Here is a 21,756-nt window from a genome sequence, read left to right on the forward strand (position 1 = left end):
GACAAAGGTGTCAAGGAAGAGAAGATGACAAAGGTGGCTGTGGATCCCATTACATCTACAGAGGTCAATGTGACAGCTAAAACAGCACCTGAACGAGTAAAGCCTAGACCAGACATTACAGTGGATTCTGTTGAGGAAACCTCCAAAGTTCCTACTGTCACTGCCACTGACAGCACAAAATCTGCTAAAGATATCAAGGAAGAGAAGACGAAAAAGGTGATGGTGGATCCCATTAAGTCTGCAGAGGTCAATTCTACGGCCAAGACAGCACCTGAAAAAACGATGCCCAAACCAGATATTACTACAGATTCTGTTGTGGAAACCTCCAGATTTCCTCCTGTCACTGCCAGCACTGTCATCACACAATTTGTTGGCAAAGGTGGTACAGAAGAAAAGACAGAAAAGGTGCTTGTGGATCCGAAGTCTGCACAAGTTAAAACAACAGTCGATGTGGCATCTGATAAAGTTAGGCCTCAAGCAGTGATTACAATGGCAGCTCTTCAGGAAACCTCGACGCCACCTACTGACACTGCCACTGTCAGCTCTGCCATGACAAAACCTGTTAGTACAGTTCCTGAAGAAAGGAAGCTTAAGAAAGCAAAGCTTAATGAGGAATCACTTAAACCCACAGAAATAAAGTCCCAAGTTACAGTTGAAAGCAAAACAGAAAAAGGTAAGGCAGAAAAAACTGCTGAAGTAACTTTCACTGAGGACACCACCAAACCCAAACCTGACAGCACAATGAACAAATCAGTGGAGCCAACTAATGCAACAGAGGGAATCTCCAAAGTTAAAATGACTCAGGAGCCTATTCAGGCTAAAGAAACACCAGAGAGTCACTCAGCAAAGCCTGAAACTCATGAAGTTGCCCAGAAAGTCACTACAGTAACTGAAACTACTATAACTAAGACCCTCTCAGCACCTCTGGCCAGTGCTGAAGATGCACAGCTTGTCAGAGGGAAAGCTACAGTAACAGAGATGATTACAGAAGCGGGAAAAACTGATGTGAAAGTGATTCCTCTTGTCAAGAAAGATAAAGCAATCCTGTCAGAGGAGGCCTCTAAAGATTCAGTGCAGGGTCCTACAACAGAAAAAGAAGACCCCGATTCATATCGGGCTGCTCAAAGTGTTGTGACAGAGGTGCTTAAAGAAACCAAACAAGTGGTTGAGGGAAGCTCAAAATCAAAAAGAAAGAAAAAGAAAAATCTAGGTGAGAAATCCAAGAGCACTGATGCGGAAAATCCACCTAACTCAAAGGAAAAAGCCTCTGAAGACAAGTCCCCAGAAGAGGTGGCAGAAATAATCATCCAACCTGCACCAGTTATTACTTCAGAACCTTTAACTGTGTCTACCAGCATAAAACCAGCAGGAAAAAATAAGGCTGAGGCAAAATTAAATGTTGATAAAGAGCAAGTAAAAGAAGCCCCAAAACAAAAAGATGAGAAGCCAAAGGAGGAGGCCCTTAAACAGACGAAAATTATTACAGAAGCTTCACCACCATTATGTCAAATCCCTGCACTGCCCCTAGTGGACGTGAAAGTAAAAGACGACGTTGATGGAAGCAGTATCAGCAAGATTACACAGGGAGCATTATCCCCTGAGGGCAAGGTAAAGGCTGCATTGCCTCACACGGAGACAGTGAAATCTGAGAAAAAGACTGCCACGAGAGTGGAAACAGTGACTACACAGAAAATAACTCAAGTGGAACCCCTGCAAACAAGCTCTAAACCTGAAGAGAAAATCCCTGCACTGCTGTCGGAATCTCAGAAACCTACATTTGAGGCAAAATCCTTAATAAGTACAGAGAAAGCTGTAGAGGAACCTTCAAAGGGAAAGAAGAAGGGGAAAGGGAAAAAACAGGCTAAAGCAACACAATCAGAGACTATAGACACAAAGCCTGTCCCATCCACTGACGTTACATCATTGCCAAAGGCTGCAGTTAAAGACAGCCCTGTCACGGCCTCTGAACTGACAGAAACGAATGTTTCTCCAAAGATGACTCCTGAAAGAATGTGCAGTGAGGAAGTTGGGCAGGCAGCAGCTGTGCTCTCTAAGGCCCCAGCAGACAAAGGAGAGGTGGAGCCAGCACTGCTCTCTGCTGAAAAAATCAAGCGGGAGGTTCCGAAACCAGAAACATCCTCCACTGCGAGGGAAGCACTCGCAGCCGGAGAATTAGCGTCAGCAGCACCAGCAGTAACAGCAGAGGCAGCTGTAGCTCAGGCACAGGCCAGCCCCCTCACCAGGCAAGAGGAGCCTCCCAAAGTTGCACAACATTCAGCCACTCAAGCAGCAGAGTGCAGCACAGAGGAAAGGCTCTCTGTTTCTGAGGCCTTAAAGCAGAGGGAAGCGAAGAAGAAGGACTTGGAGGAGGACACACCCTCTGCTACTGCCACACCCATAGCCCAGCCTGACCGGCCTCACCTGGACGACACCTGTGAGTCCGAACAATCTGACATAGACGAGGCCGCCATGAGGAGGAAAATTGTAGTGGTGGAGGAGATAGTTGAGGTGAAGCAGCTTGTCAATGCTGAAGGAGCAGGGGAGCAGGCACCTTCTCCATCTGTGCAAGCTGAGGTGGAAGGAGAAGAACTGGACCTGGATGTTCTGGAAGCAATCGCTATAGAGCGAGCCCTCCTGTCAGGGGCGCCGGATGTCAAGGTGCAAGGAGCCTCACCTGAAGCAGACTGGGACCACTCGCTGGAGGAGCCAGAGGAGAAGACGTGGCCTAACTTCATTGAAGGTTTGTTTGAATGTGTGCCAATTAACCTACTTCCTGACTTGTCCTGATCCATGTGTGCATGTGATGCAATTGCTCTACTATCCCACCTTTCTTTGAAGTGTGGGAGGTCTTAGGCAGGGTATTGTTGCTTCACATTATCATGTACTTACAGCATTTGGTACTCGGAATAACAGTCGCATTCTGTAATTGTCTCCGACTTCTCTTCTAAAGTGTTATTTAGGGTGATTTGATTATAGTCTGTGGCTTAAAGTTACATATTACAGAGCCTAGCGTGTGTTTTTTGATGCGGACTAGAAGCAGGCTGTCTTTAGGAGTAGTTCCAGTGAGATAGTGAGAAGAGACCATTGATATGTGGCTGTGATTTAATTATCTGTGTGTTAAAATAGATGAGGTATCAGTGACACTGCCATAGCATACTGTCTAATGTATTCATGGTTGCTGTCAGATTTCATAAAGGCATTATGGCATTGATTCCTGTTCCACACATAATGACAATGGAAAATTACACTTTAAAATGCTACATTTTGCTGCAGCATTTAGTGCCAAGTAAAACTTTAACTAATGCTCTATACCTTCACATACATCAGTGGCAATTCTCATTCTATTGAAATATTTTATCTCTAAAAAAAAATCACACTTTTTGGGTGGGGAATTCCAGCTCTGTTGGGCAATAAATTAAGCTCTGCACAATGTTTGTGTGGAAACAATAATCTCCAGAGCCATCTCTGAGTGTTTGCCAGTAGTATTATGCAGACCTGTAGTCATTCCAACAAGGTGGGGCAGTTTGTTGAGATGTAGCCTCGCCTGCTCCCTGTAGAGACAGTTGTGCACTAGTTGAAGCCAGAATGACGAAGAGAGGGAGGTGTGGTGCTCTTGGGAGTATTTCTCCACTTTGCTCCAGTAAATCCGAGTTCTTGGCACTGGTTTTTGTTCTGTGGTTGTTTTCTTACTTCTCTTTTCAGCTTGCCTTGTGTGAGAGATAAGCATGCCCCTTGCAAACCATTATGTAACAGTATGTCTAGGATATGGGAGGTATGTAGGCAATGTGATAACAGTATTGTATGCTGTCCTCCTTTGCTGGATTTGAGGAGAAAAAAAAACAAGTTAGAGAAAGTCCAGAACATGGTGCCATATATTGTTGTGGTCAATTTTGCTGAAGTGAAACTCCTGTTGCTCATAATACAGCTTGATGCCTAAGTGTGTTCATGTGACTCCAGATTTTTGGATGATGATTAATATTTCACAACTTTAAAAAAAAGAGAATGTTGGGATTTTTAGTCATGTGCATTTCTGTAGCCCTAAGAGGGGGTGTAGTAAGGACATTTGCATGGGCGTTGTCTGTTGTGGGTGTGAGCTACGGACAAAGAGTCAGGAAGTTGGAATAGCTTGCTCACAGCTCTATGGGTGTGTTTGTTTGGATCCACACGTGACAGCGGATCTGGATTCAATTAGCAGCCTGGTTCCTTTATTCAATCTATGGAACTCATCAGGATAATCAGACCCTTTTGCAATTAGAGACCATCTTTATGACTCACACACACAGCAACACCAACATATACAACTCACAAACACAGCAGAGCTTAATTTACCGCAGCAAATGTCAGCATCTATAAAAACTTGAACTGCGCTTAGAAGTGAGAGTTGGAATGGTATGTATTCACAAAGATTTTAATTTCACTCCTAATTGTGGAGGTCTGTCTGATGTGTTTTCAGATATGGCACAGCAGTGCACTGCTGACATCTGCTGTCCATTATCAACTATCCTCATCTGTCACGCAGACCAAATGCTGCAGCTACAGTCAGAGGTGTTTTAATAAAGCTCTAAGTCACGCACATTATGTATCATGTAATGAAGAAGGCAAGTTGTATCTGTTGTGATCAGGCTTCGATTGTTTCCAAAAGAGCTTTAGATTGAACCCCTGATATAATGTGAAGTGTTAGATAGAGCTGTTTTTCGTGCTGTTATCCTTTTGAGCGTGGTATTCTTGGTATGTTAGCTAATTAAATGTCTGTCAGTAGACTCAGTTACACCCTTGAATATGTTTGCAGTTAGGTATGTCTACTTTTGTCCTGCTGCAGTTTCAGTTTCTAGATTGCAACAGTGATGTGAAAACCAGGAAGAAGGAAAGTTTTTGAAAAAAAAAATATGACTTATGCCACAAAAATGCTGCTTTTAGAACTCTTTGAGCTGGTTAAGACTTCAGGGGAACACTGTGACATTGCATGCGGCACTCTTGATTTTCTGTCAAATGGACGCTGCAGTATGCGCTCAAACAAAAGCTTTGCAGTGAAGCATTTTTGAATGAACTGGACACGCTTGAGAGACTGTTTAAACTCTGCCCACACATGGCACCAGGGGCAATTAGACTGAATCACATCCCAGACATGCCACTGAGGTCCTCCATGTTTTCATCTCTGAAATCCTGCCCGGTGCATATTTGTGTGATTGGTTAAATGAACAGCTACAGTGTGCTGCAGCTCTGTGCCTTTCATTATGGTGGCACATCATTTCAGTGTTGTGACTCACCCGGACCATTCTCAAATCGAGAAGCTTGAATCATGTGGCTGGGAAAGAAACTGAGAGACATAATGAAAGTTTCAGCTCATTCCGTCGCACCAACTCGTGCTAATGGAGTTGTAATCTGGCAGTATAGGTTTTAGTTTTAATATAATATCTCCTTCATCTGTTTTTGCTGCTAGCCAACAGCAATGTTTTGATCAAAACAAAGTAAACGATCTTAGCTGCCGTGCATCTTTAACTGCTGTTCCTGCTTGTGATATCACCTCCAGAACATGTCGGTCTACATTTAACAAACTGGGACATAAGTACACCAAGCAAACATTTTGACAAGGAAACGATGTTGATTCAGCAGTGCGTGCCACTGAAAACACAGGATGAAATTTGAGAATACAGCTGCTGGTTTTTGCATTATTTTTGTAAAATGATGGCACAAATAAGAATCAGAAGAGAATCAGGATCTTTATGACATTTAAAACTGATTCTGAAGTTCACCTGATACAAATGCAACATTTGTGAAATCCTGTAAGGGCTAGAAAAAGAACGCATTATAGAGTGTGCCCAAGTTTAATGAGCAACCAAACCCCCCTCTATTAACCGGTGCTGTTTTCCAACACTGGAGTCTGAGTTGCCACTTTTAACTGCTGTGTTGGCAAAGTATTTGATATCAAATTTAACCATCAGTCTGTTGCAACATAATGACTGGAGGCTGAACAGTGACGCAGAATCAGAAATCTGTTGTAGCAAAGCAACAGTTAAGTCACCGCAGGCCAAACCTTGGAAACACAGCGATCGATAACATGTGGAATACATTGAGGGTTTGGTCAAGATGGTTATGACATTAGTCATTTCCTAGGGTGCACGTCGGGCCTTAGAAGACAGGCTCACTAACATGACTTCAGTTTTGTGGGAACGATGGAGGGATAGTTGCACGTTTTCCTGAACCTCCACGTGTTTAGCATTCAGTCAGATGCTGTAGCCTCATCCTGAAGTTCATCCAAGCATTTTAAATCCTCACTTTATGCTGTATTTCCTCAAGAGAATCCCCACCACCTGCTGGGACAAGATTGGTTATTACGTAGAGGAAAGCAATGTTTACAAATCTAAACTTCTGCATGCTATAAGTGTAGAGTGAGACAAGACATATTTCCTTCCCTCAGCGCAAGCTTAGAATACCTTTCAGCTATACATCCTAGCATGAGCGATGTGTGTGTGTGAAGGGCCTGGTGAGTTCAGGAGTGTGTGAATGCCTCACATAGGGATGTTGATGGAGGAATTCCCTGCGATCCTCTGTAAATCTCTTTCATGGTTTCTCGGTAGCTGCTTTCATTTCGCTATGTGCCATCCACCTATAGTGTTCACGTTTCACGAGAGAAGCCGGCCCTAGTTCTACTCTCCAGACACTGTGCAGGAATTGCTTTTAGCTTGATGGAGAAATGGAAACGGTTGTCAACACTAGAATTGACGAAGCCAAATGCATATATTAGAACTTACTATATTTAGAGAATGTTGTGCATTGCTGTGATCCCAAAAGAAATGGAGGATGTGCGAGCAGCCGTGCTCTCAAAGTGTCCATCACTGAACTCTGTACGAAGCCGATCTGATTTAGTAAATATTCTATCAGCATTAGCGCTCAGTTTTCATATTTACTGTTGTTTGTTGCTATTTCTGTCCACTTACTGTTACTGCCAGGGCTTTTTCCCATAATGACGCTGAACATATCCAATTAACTGTCTCATTTACACTTAGACATTGCAGTAATACATTATTTCTGTTTTTTGTATTTGTAATAGGAGGAATAAGTCTAAATTCGTACTTCACCAGAAATCAAAAGTACAAGTATCAGCATAAAAAATACTTCTGTAAAATCTAGGATCTGAAACTGCAGAGATGTGTTTTCTGTGATTTATCACACTCAATACTGGGATTAATGTATTACAAAGAAACACATTACATTACTTTGTTGTAAAGCATTACCGTTCCTTAAATTTAGTAATTGCATTACAGTCACAAGTCAGTTTAGTTACTACTTGCACCTTGATTGTCTCGAACATGCAAGTGAGCCTTGATCTCGCCATGTCACTTTGTGATGAGGTGCTCTTTGGGTTGATTTAACACCAACTTTGCATTTGACTTTCAGGTAATACTTTACCGAAAGCATGAAAGACAGATTTTGCATATGTTTTACTATTGAAATAGGGATTTGTGCTGATCCGTGGACATTTGTAAACTTGTTTGTTAACTGGCAATTACATCACAGAGGAGTAACGCAAAGGCAATTTAACAAGAAATGGAACAAATGACTTTCTGTAGGGCTTAAATAAGTAAAGTAGCATATTACTTTTTAAAAAGTAGCAAGTAATGAGTAATGTTTCTCTTTTTTCCTTTTTAATAACCACCCCGATACTTATCACGCTTATCTAGCAGTAGGTTGTGTCATCAGTTAATAAACCATGTGTATCATGCTGAGTCTACTTACATGTACCGACAATGTTATGTCCAAATGATCACTCTGCCATATGTTATGTTCCACTAAGATCTGTTTTCTGGCTGAGAGTTGTGAATTAATATCACAGAATAAACCTGCCACCATCATCATCAAAGAGAGAAGCAGGAAGAGAGAGGGAGGGAGGCCTTGCTTGTGTTGGTGGGGGTGTCTCTAGGGGGCGAGTGTAGCCAAGTGTCCCGCCAGAGCGCTTCCATCAGTTTCTAACTGTGACACTGTGATCATTTGGCTCTGGTGGATATTTATAACCTTCAGTCACTTCAGCTCTCTCTGCCCCTGGCCACCCACCCTTCGCAGCCCTCTGAGCCCCCTCGCGCCTGCCCCCTTCCCCAGGCTTGGCGTGTCGTCCCTCCTCCCCTGGCCACTGGAGAGCAGGCTGACGGATCCAAGCAGCAGGCGCAGCCTGTCAAAATTCAAGACAAGGGAGAAACAAGGCAGTTCAGAGAAAACAAACAGGAGCCTCTCCTGTCCTCCTCATTTTCCCTCTGTCCAGCTCTCTTCTTTCTTCGCCCTCGTCCTCCTCTTCCTCTCTGTACCGTCTCTTAGATGAAGATCATACCCGGTAGGTTAACAGAGTGGGGTTGTTGTGGCGTGTTCGTCTGTGTTTGTCTGACTGGCTCACTGTCGGTGTGTTTTTGGCAAACGCTCTGTGTGAAGTCTTGTTGTGTTCCAACTGGTGTGCACACAAACAGGACGGAGACACACACAGTCCATGTTAACCAACAGCAACCTTCAGCTACTGCAGCACAGAATGGATTCCATATTTAAACTTGTCCACAATGTGACTGATTCCAATTATGAGTACGGTTGGCTGCCTTCTATATTTTCCTTTATTCCATGGTATGTAGATGGAAGTGGGTGAGGACAGGGAGCGTGGGGGGGTGGAAGGTCAGTGGGTAGTTTGTTCACCCCTCCTTCACTCTTGCGACATCTGATAGATGTCAACAATCAGCAGCGACTGATAAAGATTGTATTTTATTTTAAAAAATCTTATGTGTGTGTGTGGGTGTGTGAATGAGACAGCCGACTGTGTGTGTCTGGGCTATTTCAGATTGCTGTAAAAACACAACCACCTGCTTTTGTCTCGCACAATACTCTGTAATCTCCTAAAGTGCATGTGTTATTGTTTCTGAAACTAAAGACAAGATTTCTATTACATTTTATGCGACATCACCTATCCAGTTGTCATACAACAAGACTTAACACACTTATCGTTTGCTGTTTAAATATGTTCAGCAATAAGACTTTTGAAGGATGTTGTAAATATCACAAAGTCTTTTTCAATTTAGACGTCAGACAAGAAAATGCCTGAGGATGTTTGCAGATTATTGCTTTATTAGGTTTGATATTGTTTCTTAGAAATTACTAATCAGCCAAGAATGCCGATAGCAGACCTATCCTTGCTGATAACGTGGAACTGTTATTTCAATGGAATTCAATGAAATGAGTCACAGAGGTGCGACAGAGAATCAGTCAGAACACATTATGGAATCAGTTAAACTGAGGTGATAGCAAAAGTTAGATCTTGAAAACAATGACAAGATTAATTGTTGTTCTGGTTTTGTGTGTTTTAGGAAAGGCATACAGTATATATATATTTTTTTTATTTGACAAGCCGTTTTAGTAGGTACTACAGAAACCTGTAAACACTCAGTTGCTCATGTAAAATGTGACAGTGTCGAACATATTAACCTTCTGGTCTGTGTCATAAAGGTCTGAAAACAGCTGAACAATCAGGAGAAGCAGATCTTTCAGTAATAGCTTCAGGGTGGGGAAAACAGCAGGAATTCCTGCTCGGGCCGTCCTTTTTTTAAAACGTCCCTGCCACTCCCATGCTGTCCCACTCCTCTCCCACCCCCCTCCTCTTGAAGGCCCACCTGTCATGACAGCCTGAGCCCTCGTTTCCTTATCCCCTCTACCTTATCTTCTCTCTGTCCCAACAAATGCCTGCAAGCCCCCCAGGACCCACTCTCCCTGCCCTGGTGGTTTTGGGGCACTTAGTCAGCCTTATTGTATTCTGGCGCTTGAGAAAACACAGGAGGCAAGGTAAGAGAGCTGCAGGTTGCAGGATATTGGAACCAAGTGCTTTCGTAAAGGTTAAATAGGGACAACACCAAGCTCTCATAGCCAAGTAGCTGGAAGCCAAAGGAGTGTTTTTGCTGTATATCTTCCTCTCTGTGTGTGACTAGAGTTTAACTCATTGAATGCTGATTTTGATGCTGATATTAGGTGTCATATGCTGAAAGTAGCAAATGATGCACATTAATCACTTCTTTTATGTGCATTAACCAGTTTATTGCTACTGTTCTGAGGAGGTCACATTACCAAATCTATGAGCTTCCACAGCTTCACGTGTGGCATGTTTACCCTTTACATTAGTCATGCGCAACCTTGAAACCCGTCAGTGGTGCCACCGGGCCTTAACGTGACAGTTTGATGCTGCCATGTTGCCGCCTGCTGATTGAAGAGTCTGTTCTTACTTGCAGCTGTAGAGCGATTAACCCTCATTACGCTCAGGCAGCATGAGAGACATTTGATTTGGCTCATGTTGCACTGTCTTGTGTGCCCCGAGACATGACAGTCTGATCTGTCGCAGTGCACAGATCCAAACCAGCTCTGGCTCCACCTGGCTGAACTTCCACTGATTTTCTTTTGTTGTTGTTGGACTGCAGAACAGCTGAAAAGTGGTGGTGTAACAATGCTTTTGCGAGGTCACTCCCAAACCTGTCTAGTCTTGTTTGGTTGGGGATCAAAGACCTGTGTGTGTGTGTGTGTGTTTTGTTTCTGGGGGGTGTCCCAGTGTCTCTTCAGTTAGTGGTTTAGTACACCTGCTCGGCTGGAGGCACTGCCAGTCTCCGAACTGGCTTTAAACAAATAGACAAAAGAGATGAGTCCATGTTTGTGGTGTCAGAGTTAACACTTTGATGACTTTATCTTGGGTTTACCCTGGACCAACAGGACATGTATGTACACAAAGCCTGCAACAGATGGTGCAGTCTAATACTACACAATAATTAGTTTGATCCTATGACTTAACAATGGTCTTTGCTTGAAAAACTACTCTCAGAGCGCTCAGGAACATTGAATCTGAAGCCACATTGACGGCATGGCCACGGACTGCAATGCAGTCTGTCTGGTGGTTAGTCCACTGACTTGGTCTTGGCAGAAATGTCTCACCAGTTATTGCAAACCTTGGTTTTGGAAGCAGAATTTAATATTTTTCTCATGAATTGCATGCCCAGAAGTGGTGATTGTATCCTGTCAGTAGTGACAGTTCATTGTTGTTGTCATTACAGAGTTTAACCTTTACACACTGTTCATATTTTATTCCTGAGTTCCTGTCTCCAATTCCCTTATAGTAGGTGTCTATGCCAAATTTTAAACTACAAATCCATTTAGAATGTCTACATAGCCTATGTCACATTGATAAATGTATATAAAAAATACACATAAAACATGGTCTGTGCAGTTTTACAGTTTCAAGATTCCCTACAACCAACATTTTACTAGATTGACCCACACTGGTAGATCTAAAATTCATCTCAATGGATATATGGGTCAACTTGGACCCGAAACAGCCTCAGTGTACAAAAATTTGTAGCACCGGTACACTAGTGTAACTATTTAGAATATTTTCATTTATATGTATTTTGAGCCACTTGAGGAAAATTCATCAAATTTCAGGGTACTTTTTTTATTTTTTTTAACTGCTGTCAGATGCTAAAACGGGTCAAATTTGACCCAAAACTGTATGTAAGGGTTAAAATGAAAAGAGCTGGAATGCCATCTACTCCAAGCGTCAGTGGCGTCTTCTCAAGTTTAAGATAACTGGGAAAGGTAATACATTTTGAGGAACCTGGGCTGAGTTGTGCAACCCTCAGGCAGAAAGATATTACATTTACTGTTATTTCACTTGACCAAAATGTGCATAAGGCAACAATAACAAATAAATTGCTCTTTATATATATTCTTTAGTGTGATGTTTATATCAACGACATGTCACTGATGACTAATATTTGATTGCCATTTACTGTTATGTACCCTGGCATTTAGTCTATAATGCCCACTATACTGTTTCATTGTCCCAGATACTGAAGAGTTAATGCAGCTGCTGTCCCTGGTGATCTGTGCTCTTCAGTCCAGGCCCGTCATGAGGCTTTCTGGTCTTAGCTGTCCCCTTTTCACTGGCACCCATTTTGCACGATGACAGCTCTGTCCTCTGTCCACTCACAAGCTCCTCAGCTTGAGCTATCACTTATTACAGCAGTGAGAGCACCACTGGGATTTCATCCACGTCTGTTCACTGTTGGTTCAGCTTCTAGTCAGATGCGGTAGCTTATGCCTGGCTGTGTGTTCAGAGGTGGGAACACGGATACTGACATTCTCCTCTGACCATGCTGGAATGAGGTCATCTGAAAGGTCACAAGGAAGGGGGCGGGCCTGAGTTAAACTGTAAATACCATGTGTCACACTCAAGGTGCATCACTTTGCATTTTCTCGCTGAGCTCTGACCTTTCATCTGTTTGTTTTCCCTCTGTCAGGCTGCCAAAATCGGCATGTCAACCCCAGGGGGTCCCAGCAGGATATATGGTAGCAGGTTTTCTTCAACTCAAACTTAAGATGCTACAGCGCCATGATGTCTGACTTTGCCTTCACACCGAGTGATGGGTGTTACAGAACCAAGCTGTTAATGGGAAGTTAAACTGCTTTGCATAATTGGTCTTGAGAGAATTTTCATAGCTGGTTTTCTCATGCATAACAGCTTGGACAGGTGGCCCTTTTAGCTAAAGAAAGCTCCTACTGCAGCTCTCTCATACAGGAGCTAAGAGTTGAGAATGTGTGAAGACATTCTTTACAACGCAAGTAAAGTATGACACCCAGGGTGACATGCTAAGAACATGAGTTCCATTTATTCACCTGCGCAGTGCCAAAAAAATGCTCCTTTAGAAATGAATGTGGGACCGACATGGAGCCGTGTGGGCTGTGGTGGTAGAGATTTGGCTGCAGCTTTGGCGTGGTTTGTGGAAAAGCCAGCATTCTTCCTGGAAACAGCCTGAACTCCCACTCTGAAACAATCCAGCAACTTCTTACTGTATTGTGCACCACTGTGTGTGTTTCTGTTTTTTTCCAGGACTCATGAGTGGACATAAAAAAGCCTTGATGGCCTACAACGCTGCGGTTGCTGCTGGTGAACCAGTCGGCATGAGTCATAACAAAAACAGTGAACTTAGGCCTCAGAAGCCCAAAGAAGTATTTGGTAACAGTTTGCATGTCTTCTGGGAATAGTTAGGAAACCCTAAGGAGCTCTTAGGGGTTGATTTATTTTTGAGCAGCACTGGGACCTTGGAAACACATCCGGTCCTATGCTGGGAGTTTATTTATACCCCTTGTGACCTCCATTAAGGAGGTTGCAATGATTCTTGGTCCGTATAGTATACAGTGACATCAGCAGTTTGCTTCAAGATGCTAACGTTCCGTGTCTAAGTATCACTTTGTGACACTTGCTGTTTTTGTGTGCACTAATTGTCAATTATATTCTGCACAAAATTGGATCACACACCAATAATTTTTTTTTTTTTTTTACTGTACATACATCATAAAAAAATAACACTTAAGTAATGTTTAAAGAAAATAGGAGTTTTCACTTTCTAGTTGTACTACACAGTTGCATAAGAAGATCACCATCTCTAAGCTGGTGCCAGGAACTGGTTAGCTTAGCTTAACATAAAGACTGGAAACAGATGGAGACAGCTGGCCTTTCTCTGCCTGAAAAATTATTAATTGAGCTTGTATGCATGTTGGTTTTTGCAAAGATCAAACAGACAAGATATAACTTGTTACCTGAAGAGGTGCTGGTAGGACCTCTGTCACCTTTGGATAAAGCAAAGGCTAGCTGTGTCATTGTGAAAGTATGCCAGCAACATTTCTTTGCCTCTTTCCTTTCTTTGTACCAGAACAATTTATTTTTTTATCACTTTTAATGTATACCCATATTGCCAACAACTACGGTGGACTATTTAAAACAATCTCAAATTTCAATTTAAATCTGAACCATAGCTCTGCCTCTGAATTTCCCTTCAGTTGCAAATTAAATCTAAATCAGTTCCACATACTGTCAATACAGTCATGCAAAGTGTTAAATTTGCCATTATATTCCATGTTACAACAGCAACAATCAACAATAATTGTAATTTTTCTTGTCGTCTAAGAAAGTGACATTGGCTGTAAAAAGACAACTAGGTCAACTTCTAACGCTGCTCTGAGTGATAGCGTTTAGCGTGACATGTTGAGGAGTTCAGAGAGCTTCTTGCATGGCCCTGGGTCAGAGGCCAGCTTCTGTAAGAAGAGAACGCATCATATTTAGCTCACTTTCCCTTTTAAATGTGACTTAGGAAAAGCTCAGCTGTGCGCTGTCGTAAATTGTCACATCCTAAAGTTGACTGGCGACACTAGGTGCATGTGTCAGCCTGAGTATACGGTTTCTTTTCATCAGACTTGGGCATCTTAATACAGTCAGGGCCGACTTCTGTTTTGCCGTATTCAACCATATTCTATTGTTACTCTTGCCGTGGAGCTGAGACTATGTTAGGCGTGTACATTGCCAGATTGGTTCTAGAAAGCCTTGAGGAGAAAAGATTCTAATTTCTAATATCATAAGAGCGCCTCTTGTTGGCTGCACTAAAGCTGCCAAGAAACGTAACAGTCTGACAAACCAGCACACCTCTCTCTTTATTGCATCAGTGTGTATAAAATGAGAACACTGGTTCTAAAAACAAAAAAAAAAAGACAGATATTGATAAAAAGATGACACTAAGTCAGTACAGATGTGACAAAGAGTTGTTTTATTGTGAAAGTGTCGTACAACAGTAGTTTCTATCATGGTTGATATTGATTTGATATTTAATTGTCACCCTGGCTGGAGTTTGTGCAGTTGTTTAAGAATAGATATACAGCCAAAGATGACAGCCTCTACACCTGATGAATCAAAGGGCAAAAGCTCTATTACTGGTAATGTTGAAATACCTGTCGGTTATCTTTCACTTTGTCCACATATGAGAGGGGCAGGGCACGCTCACACCAGCTGTGAGAAAGTTGTTCCTGTTTTCTGCTCCTCACACCACCTGGCGCAGCCTGTCTGAAACACAGAGGGCTACCGGGTGGGATCACGTTGGGTGTGTTTCCTTTGGGATTGCGATGGATGGGATTTGGAAGCACGAGCGGGGGAATTATCTGCACGAGATGAGTTCATACGGAGAACGAAGCAGATACCTGTACAGTATGATGTGTTGTGTAGGTGAGTGACTTGACTTGTGAACTGGGCGGGCAGGAAGTTGTTTACTGGTGTGTGGTGTTCCCAGCAAGGTGACACCACATGATTGCTACTAGAGAGTAAGAGAGACTGAAGGTGTGTAGATTGAACTTTGGATTCTCCCTTTGAGCTTATTCAGTACAGTAGGTTTTCTTTTCACTTGTGAAAAGTCTTTTGGAGTTAAAGTATAACTTATATTACTGTTAACTAGTATTTATTTGAATTTACTATGAACTGGAAGCAACAATAATAAATCATCACAGAAAGGACAATTACTGAATAAGTTGTAAATCTCCAAACATATTTAATTACTGACTCCTTGGAACATTGGGGAATGTATAGCTGCTGCCGCAATAACAATAAATTAAATGAGTAGAGAAGTGTCTCACGCAATGCATACATTTCTAAGTGCTTAAGTTTTGTGGTTGGAGGACGATCTGAATCTCTCTAAAGACAGCCAGTGAGGAGTAGTAACATGTCTTTACAAAAATAAAGTGTAATAAAAATGCCGTTCTTTAGACTGTCTGGAGTTAAAGGTCTCCTGTTCACCGTGTATGAGGCTGTACAGTTAACAGCAAAACATTGTTGTAATGTCTAACTGTTAATGAGTAACTACAGTAGATATTAAATGGTCATCATGATCTAGTTAGGACAGCGATGACTTTATTGTCAGGTTTTATTCCCTCTCTGAATGTTAGATTTGAGCCAAGATGTGTTTATGAAGCAGGACAGTAATAACTTTACTGAACACATGCATATTCAACAGTCTGAATATGATTATTCTTGGAAATGTACATATTATCAAATTTTTTTGTATTATTATCTTTTTGATGATTCTATGATATTGCTACAGAGCATTGCTGGACATGAGTTACCTAGCAATTCCATATTATTTGGTATTTCATATTGGAATAAACCTCTTATTTTATGTACAATAATATCAATCTGATCGTTCTTATGCTCCGAAAATGAATTATTGTAGCACATGCTCCTACATCAGTTTTTTGATATAATTAATATGTAAATAATGCTGCGTCATTGAATAGACAAATGCAAATATTATTTTCGCCAATGTTTTTTTTTATTGAGCAGGTTTTCCATTGACTCTGGTGTTGTTTCAGTAGTTAAATAAGTCACATTCCTTCTAATAGTTCATTTCAAGTACAGATGGCAATGAGTTATGACTATTTACAATTTAACCATGAGAAAATATGTATTAACCTATGCTCTACAAGATAAGAGACATGCAGTTTAACTGTCAGAAAATGTATTTTAGAATTGGTTGTTGTAGTACCTGGGCTTACCACCAGGTGGAGCCTTTAGCTGTTTCATGAGATGGAATTACAGGTGTGTTTGCTGATCAACTGTGAGAGTTGCATAAAACTGCTAACTGTGTCAGTTTAAAAGTGATGTCAGGCAGCTGTCCCATTTAACTCATGCTCATGCAAATGCTAAACTAGGATTTCTGAGCGCTAACACAGGTCAGGGACTGATTTTCTGCAATAAGCAGCGATAGCTACTAACGCTTCTCCTGTTGTAATCAAGTTGATTTTGCTAACAGTAAGTGCCAGTGGTTAAAAACCCTTTTAATCATTATATGACAAAAAAAAGTCTACATCTGATCATTGATTATTAACATAACTGACTATCAGTTCAGGAAATAGTTTAAATGAATTTATTTTCTTAATCGTAAATGAATTGTGATGTCTCTTCATAGTTCACAGCTTCACAGATGCAGACTACACCTGGAAACAGTTGGGTGTGGCTGCCATCTGGCGCCATCTAGTGGTCACAACATTTCACTGTCTTGTGCTCCAGGAGGAGAGCAGTGTGCTGAGAGGAGGACGGTGTTTTCCTTTCTACGTCAAATTGGTCCGTTATTGGAGACTCCGCTGTCTCTGTGGCTAAAAATACAGCCGTGAGTCAGAGTCAGTCACAGTTGCCACTCAAACACATGGTGCTGTATGTTTGTGGTCGTTGTCATAGAAACATCTCAAGTTCCCTTTTTCCCCCCACATTTACATGTTTCTTTGGAAAGTGTTGATGGTGATGCGGCACATGGAAATACCACATGTTGTAATGATGGATTAATAGATCACAAGGAAGATGACTAACTGCCAGTTCTTGATCTAGACTGAAGATAAAGGACAGATTTTCCTTATAAGATCATATGCTTTATACACAACAACGTGTGATCTGTGACTTGTGAAGGGTTGTAGCAATCATTTACTTTTCCTGTGACATGAACTGAGCCTCTTTTGTGTCATTAGTTTAGAGTTGAAACATTTGGTTGGTCAATCAGTTGTTGTTGTGTTTATTTTAATGTTGATGACTAATTCAAGTCGTTTTTATGGCACAATTTAAAAATAACATTACCTGGTTATAGTTGTTTCCTCCTCAGGATTTACTGCTTTAATGTATCCTATAAAAAAACAACAAATCAAATACATGTTGGATTTTGTTGCACCAATAGAACAAAGAAACTGACTGTTAGATTAATCAATATTTTGAATATGCTTTTTGCAGCCTTAGTTCAGTTCAGCAAAACCTTTCACAAATGTATTTTTTTGTGGTTGAAGCTTTACAGCAGTGAACAAAAAGTCCTGCAATAGTGTGTGTCCTTATCGTTTTATCACTTAAGAGTGAAGAAAAGTCAAGAAAACATTGTTTATTACAATCATATTCAAACCCAGTTTGTCATCATTTTTTCAGATGAAGCTCTTCAGATTGAAGCTCTAACTCAGTCTTCTGGTCATAAAGCACCACTTATGCATCCCAAAATGTTAGCTGTTTTACAATTAATTAGGGTGTTTAATTTTGTTAACCTCTTCAGCAAAACTTTACCGGGAGTTTATTTTAATTTACTCACTTATGTTACTTATATTTAGCTGAATTGTGCCGTTAGTCCAGACCGCGCCACGACTGAAATAGCCTGCAGAGGGAGACACATACTGCTTTAAACGCTGTGTGCCCGTCGGTCCGCAGCCCTCTCAGCTATTTCCCCATCATCCTGTTGCATTTGCAGTTATCCAAATTAAACATTAGTAACTGCCACAGCACCAGATGTGGGGCTTTCCACAGAGGCCTCCTAAGCTCAGCTCCGAGCTATTTTAAAACTCAGCTGCCGTGTCTAAATCCAAACTCTTGTTGAGTCTGAGTTAAATTGGCTTCATTGTGAGATCTAATTTTGACATCACGTCTAAAGTCTGCTGTCAGGCTGGGGGGATTCGTGTCGGTGATAAGTGGACAGTGTGTCATGGCACAGCTATGACAAACATCCCTGTGATTAAAGGCTGGTTTGATTGAATGAGTTTTTTTTGTTTGTTTTTTTTTACTTCTCCCATGTCACAAACTTAACCTTATATTAAATTACATTAATAAATGGTTGACCATTAATAAATAAATAAAATCTATCAAAAAATGCCAAAATGTTTAATACACAGTTGCTTGGAGTCTTGGTTTCTTAGTTCTTCCTTCAACAGAACAGAATTAGAAATATAGTGCATTTTACCTGATGTATTAAACACACATAACGGCCAATTTAACACAATTATATTTAATCTCATAGCCTCAGTGCTCTCATTACCTTTGCTTGAATGAAAAACAGGCTGTCCTAATAGTATGTTTCCAGGGAGTTTTCTTCTGTTTTTGAGTTTTATAATGGATTTTCTTTGGAATTGTTCACCCACATTGCTTAAACAAAAGGCTTGTGTTGAATTTTGGTGTTCCTCTTTGCCTTTCCTGTGCTTCTTTATGAATCCTAACCTTCAGAAGGACACCTAGCTGCCAAGGATCCGTCTAAACGCTGCATGTCATTGGTGACTTTGGATGCTAGGCGCAGCAGAAATCTGACCCAACCTGTGCTGTGATGCTACCTTACCCTGCCTCCTCCTCCTCTTCCTCCCATTTAACCCTCCGCTCCTCTTCATCCTGACAGAACAACTGATTTGGTAATCCTGGGTGTGTTCTACGCTGCTCCCTACTTTTATCGACATTCCTTTCCATTAGGTGCGGTGGCCACATATTGCTGTAACTTTTCTTCACACTTTCACCTGAATGAGACCTGGGGGTTAAATGAGACAAGAGATGTAATCTTATCTGAGAGAGCAAATCCTTTCTTCACCTTTTTTATCCTCTTCAGTGAAAGGTGTGGTCTGTCCTGCCTCCGTCTAAACCCCTGCATTTGCTCTGCAGTTCGGCACGTTTAGAAACCATAATGACACATTCTTAGAATTCTTTTGTCCTCTAATTTGCTTGCTTCGTCGGTTCCCGGTGCTAAAATACGGGTTGTTTTAGTCTTAAGTGGCTGCAGGCTCAACCATGTGTTTGTCAGTATCCATTAGAAGCATATAAACAGCTATATGGGCTGCATAATGCCCAGCTGTGCTTTGCGTAGGTGTTTTACAGAAACAGACAAATACTAGAGTTAAATCTATTTTGAATTTAATTTTAGCTTTTGTTGCTGCCAGATCCATATTCTCAGATTAATGCCTTCAGCTGGGTTGCCTTTCCTTTAGCTTCACTGCAGAGAGGAGGTAGAAGCAAGTTTGGCTGTTGTTGGAAAGTTGTTGGAAATCACTACAAATGGGACTGATTTGGGAAAAGCATTGATTTCTTTCTGGGACAAACCATAAAAAGAGAGTCTTTGGGAATTGTTGGTTTCAGGACCACAAGCTCTGATGGATAGAACCTCCAAGCCCATGATGTTGGCCGTCACAGTTGTTTACTGTAATTATAAGACAGAGGAGCTCATCGCACATTTGGATCATGTGACGGGTGTGTGGGAGGGGGATGAGCATAACAAAACGTTTCAAATGGACTCATGCACACTGTCTGACTTGCAAATGCGAATTTCTTCACAGTGTTTGCTAGACCTTCATCAGGCAAATGGTTTGTGACAAGGAGAAGCCACAGCATGTGGGAAATGTGGTGATAGACTTACAGCCACTCCCTGTTTCAGATGGCTTCTCTTTGTCACAAACCATTTGCCGGATGAAGGTCTAGCACCAAAATGTAACAAATAAATGTATTTTTACAAGTTCGACAGTATGCAGGAGTTTGTTTGAAGCTTTTATGATAATTTCACCAAACCAGCTTTACAATAAATGAGCTTGCTGCTATGCTCTGACTGCATTTAGGCCAAGTGGTGCTTTGGGCTTAATGCACACATTAGTAGTGTTACCATGGTGGTGATGCACAGAGTATGTGCAGGTACATGTGTTCCAACATCACCTTAGCTTAGCATTTTTGTGTGCTAACATTTGCTAATTAGCATGACACGCAAGTATAACTGAGGGTTATGGGAATATGGACAGTTTTGCAGGATTTTTTCATTGGTGGAGATTTTTACCTGCTACTGGAAGGAACATAGATGCCTAAAACTCATTTCATCACAATCCATCTTATAGTTGCTCAGACAAATGTCTGTGCAAAATTTTACTGGCTATCCATAGTAGTAGGTGAGATCGTTCTTGCTTTAACTTAAGCTTCCTCCAGATATTACTTGCAGACATTTATTAGGGTATATTAGGTTGGAGGTTAACAGCTAACGCACGTAGCAGCACTACTGATGCAGTCTCTTGCATCAGTCAGAATGTCTGCTGAATAATGCAAAAGCACTGTGGGAAGAGGAAGACTGACATCCCTGTCACTTCCACCCGAAAAAAAAAAAAAAGATCCAACCTCTAACTTGTCATTTAGAAAGAAAAATACTCTCTCTCCATAGTTTCACCACACTCTCTTTGCTCTTCTAAAAAGCCCAAGTGTTCCATCTGGTTTTGATGAAGCCAGATGAGGGAGCAGAGTAATAAGCATGTTGAGACCTTAATGATATGTCTCCTTTTTTTGAGAAAAGATCTCATGACTAAGATGTTCCACACTTTTCTGCACCATCGCCTGTTCCCATTTGACTCCCCTGCTAGTGTTTCCCTTGAGGTTTAGAAATCCAGCTCCAGGAGGTGTTGGTACATGTTCCGCTGCCAGAACATCACTGAGCTCTCAGTTGCTGTCTCTGCATCTCAGATAACCCGGAAAAACATTTTCTTTTCTATTTCACATTACAGAAAGATATGTTGTATTTCTCTTTATATTCTTTATAGCCTGATATTTACCAGCTATCTCTGTGGCGTTACAGTTTGTAAAGTCTCTGGCCTTGTTCTCTTCTTTCATATTTAATTGCCTGCCCACATACCACACCTTAATTCCCTAGCTTGCCTAGACATTGTATGGAATTACAAAGGTGTGTCTCCAAATTTGCTAACGTGGCTCGAAATGAGTCAACACATAGCACCCACACTCTCACACTGACACATCAAGTGCCTTCATGTTCGCACAGGTTGCACTGGGTACCCTGCACTGTGGAAGAAGAAGTACTTTCTGATGCCTCATACAGTGATGTCAGGCAGGGTGGGAAATTGGGATATATACACACCTAGAGGGGCAGGATTTAGCAGACGTAGGACACGCCCTGACCTCCAGCTTAGCTGTCAGCACATACAACACTAGCTGTATAGGGGACCTTTATGGAGTGGCTTTGTGAAAGTAAGCCCCAAAGTCTTCTGATAAGCTGTATAAGTACAGGGCTTTGGACTCAGGAGCGCTATGTGCTGGAGCGCATCTTTAAAGTGAGAGTATGTTGTTTCTGAAATAAGACATAACACAGTATTATGGACACATCCTTGTAA

The 21,756-nt window shown here is 41.6% G+C and overlaps 1 protein-coding gene and 1 long non-coding RNA gene across 17 annotated transcripts in view; one reads left to right on the top strand and one right to left on the bottom strand.

Annotated features, from left to right (window-relative positions):
• Positions 1-21,756, top strand: part of LOC103359623 (plectin-like) — a 118,497-nt gene that overhangs the window by 54,903 nt on the left and 41,838 nt on the right. For 6 of the 16 annotated variants that reach the window (XM_008285048.1, XM_008285058.1, XM_008285053.1 and 3 more), the window contains exon 2: positions 12-2,740. The exons of 4 other annotated variants lie outside the window; for them this stretch is intronic. In XM_008285048.1, coding sequence (XP_008283270.1) covers positions 12-2,740 — 2,729 coding nt within the window. Of the gene's footprint in view, positions 2,741-8,193; positions 8,327-21,756 lie in introns of those variants that run through there. 6 more of the 16 variants (XM_008285055.1, XM_008285054.1, XM_008285049.1 and 3 more) reach the window with 6 other exon arrangements.
• LOC103359626 (uncharacterized) lies at positions 3,801-7,969 on the bottom strand. Its single transcript, XR_520317.1, has 2 exons — positions 7,738-7,969; positions 3,801-6,314 (listed from the first exon to the last, which is right to left on the bottom strand). It is a non-coding gene; the product is annotated as an uncharacterized LOC103359626 (long non-coding RNA).

This window comes from Stegastes partitus, unplaced genomic scaffold (genome assembly GCF_000690725.1).
Source record: "Stegastes partitus isolate 25-593 unplaced genomic scaffold, Stegastes_partitus-1.0.2 Scaffold384, whole genome shotgun sequence".
Lineage (NCBI taxonomy): Eukaryota > Metazoa > Chordata > Actinopteri > Pomacentridae > Stegastes > Stegastes partitus.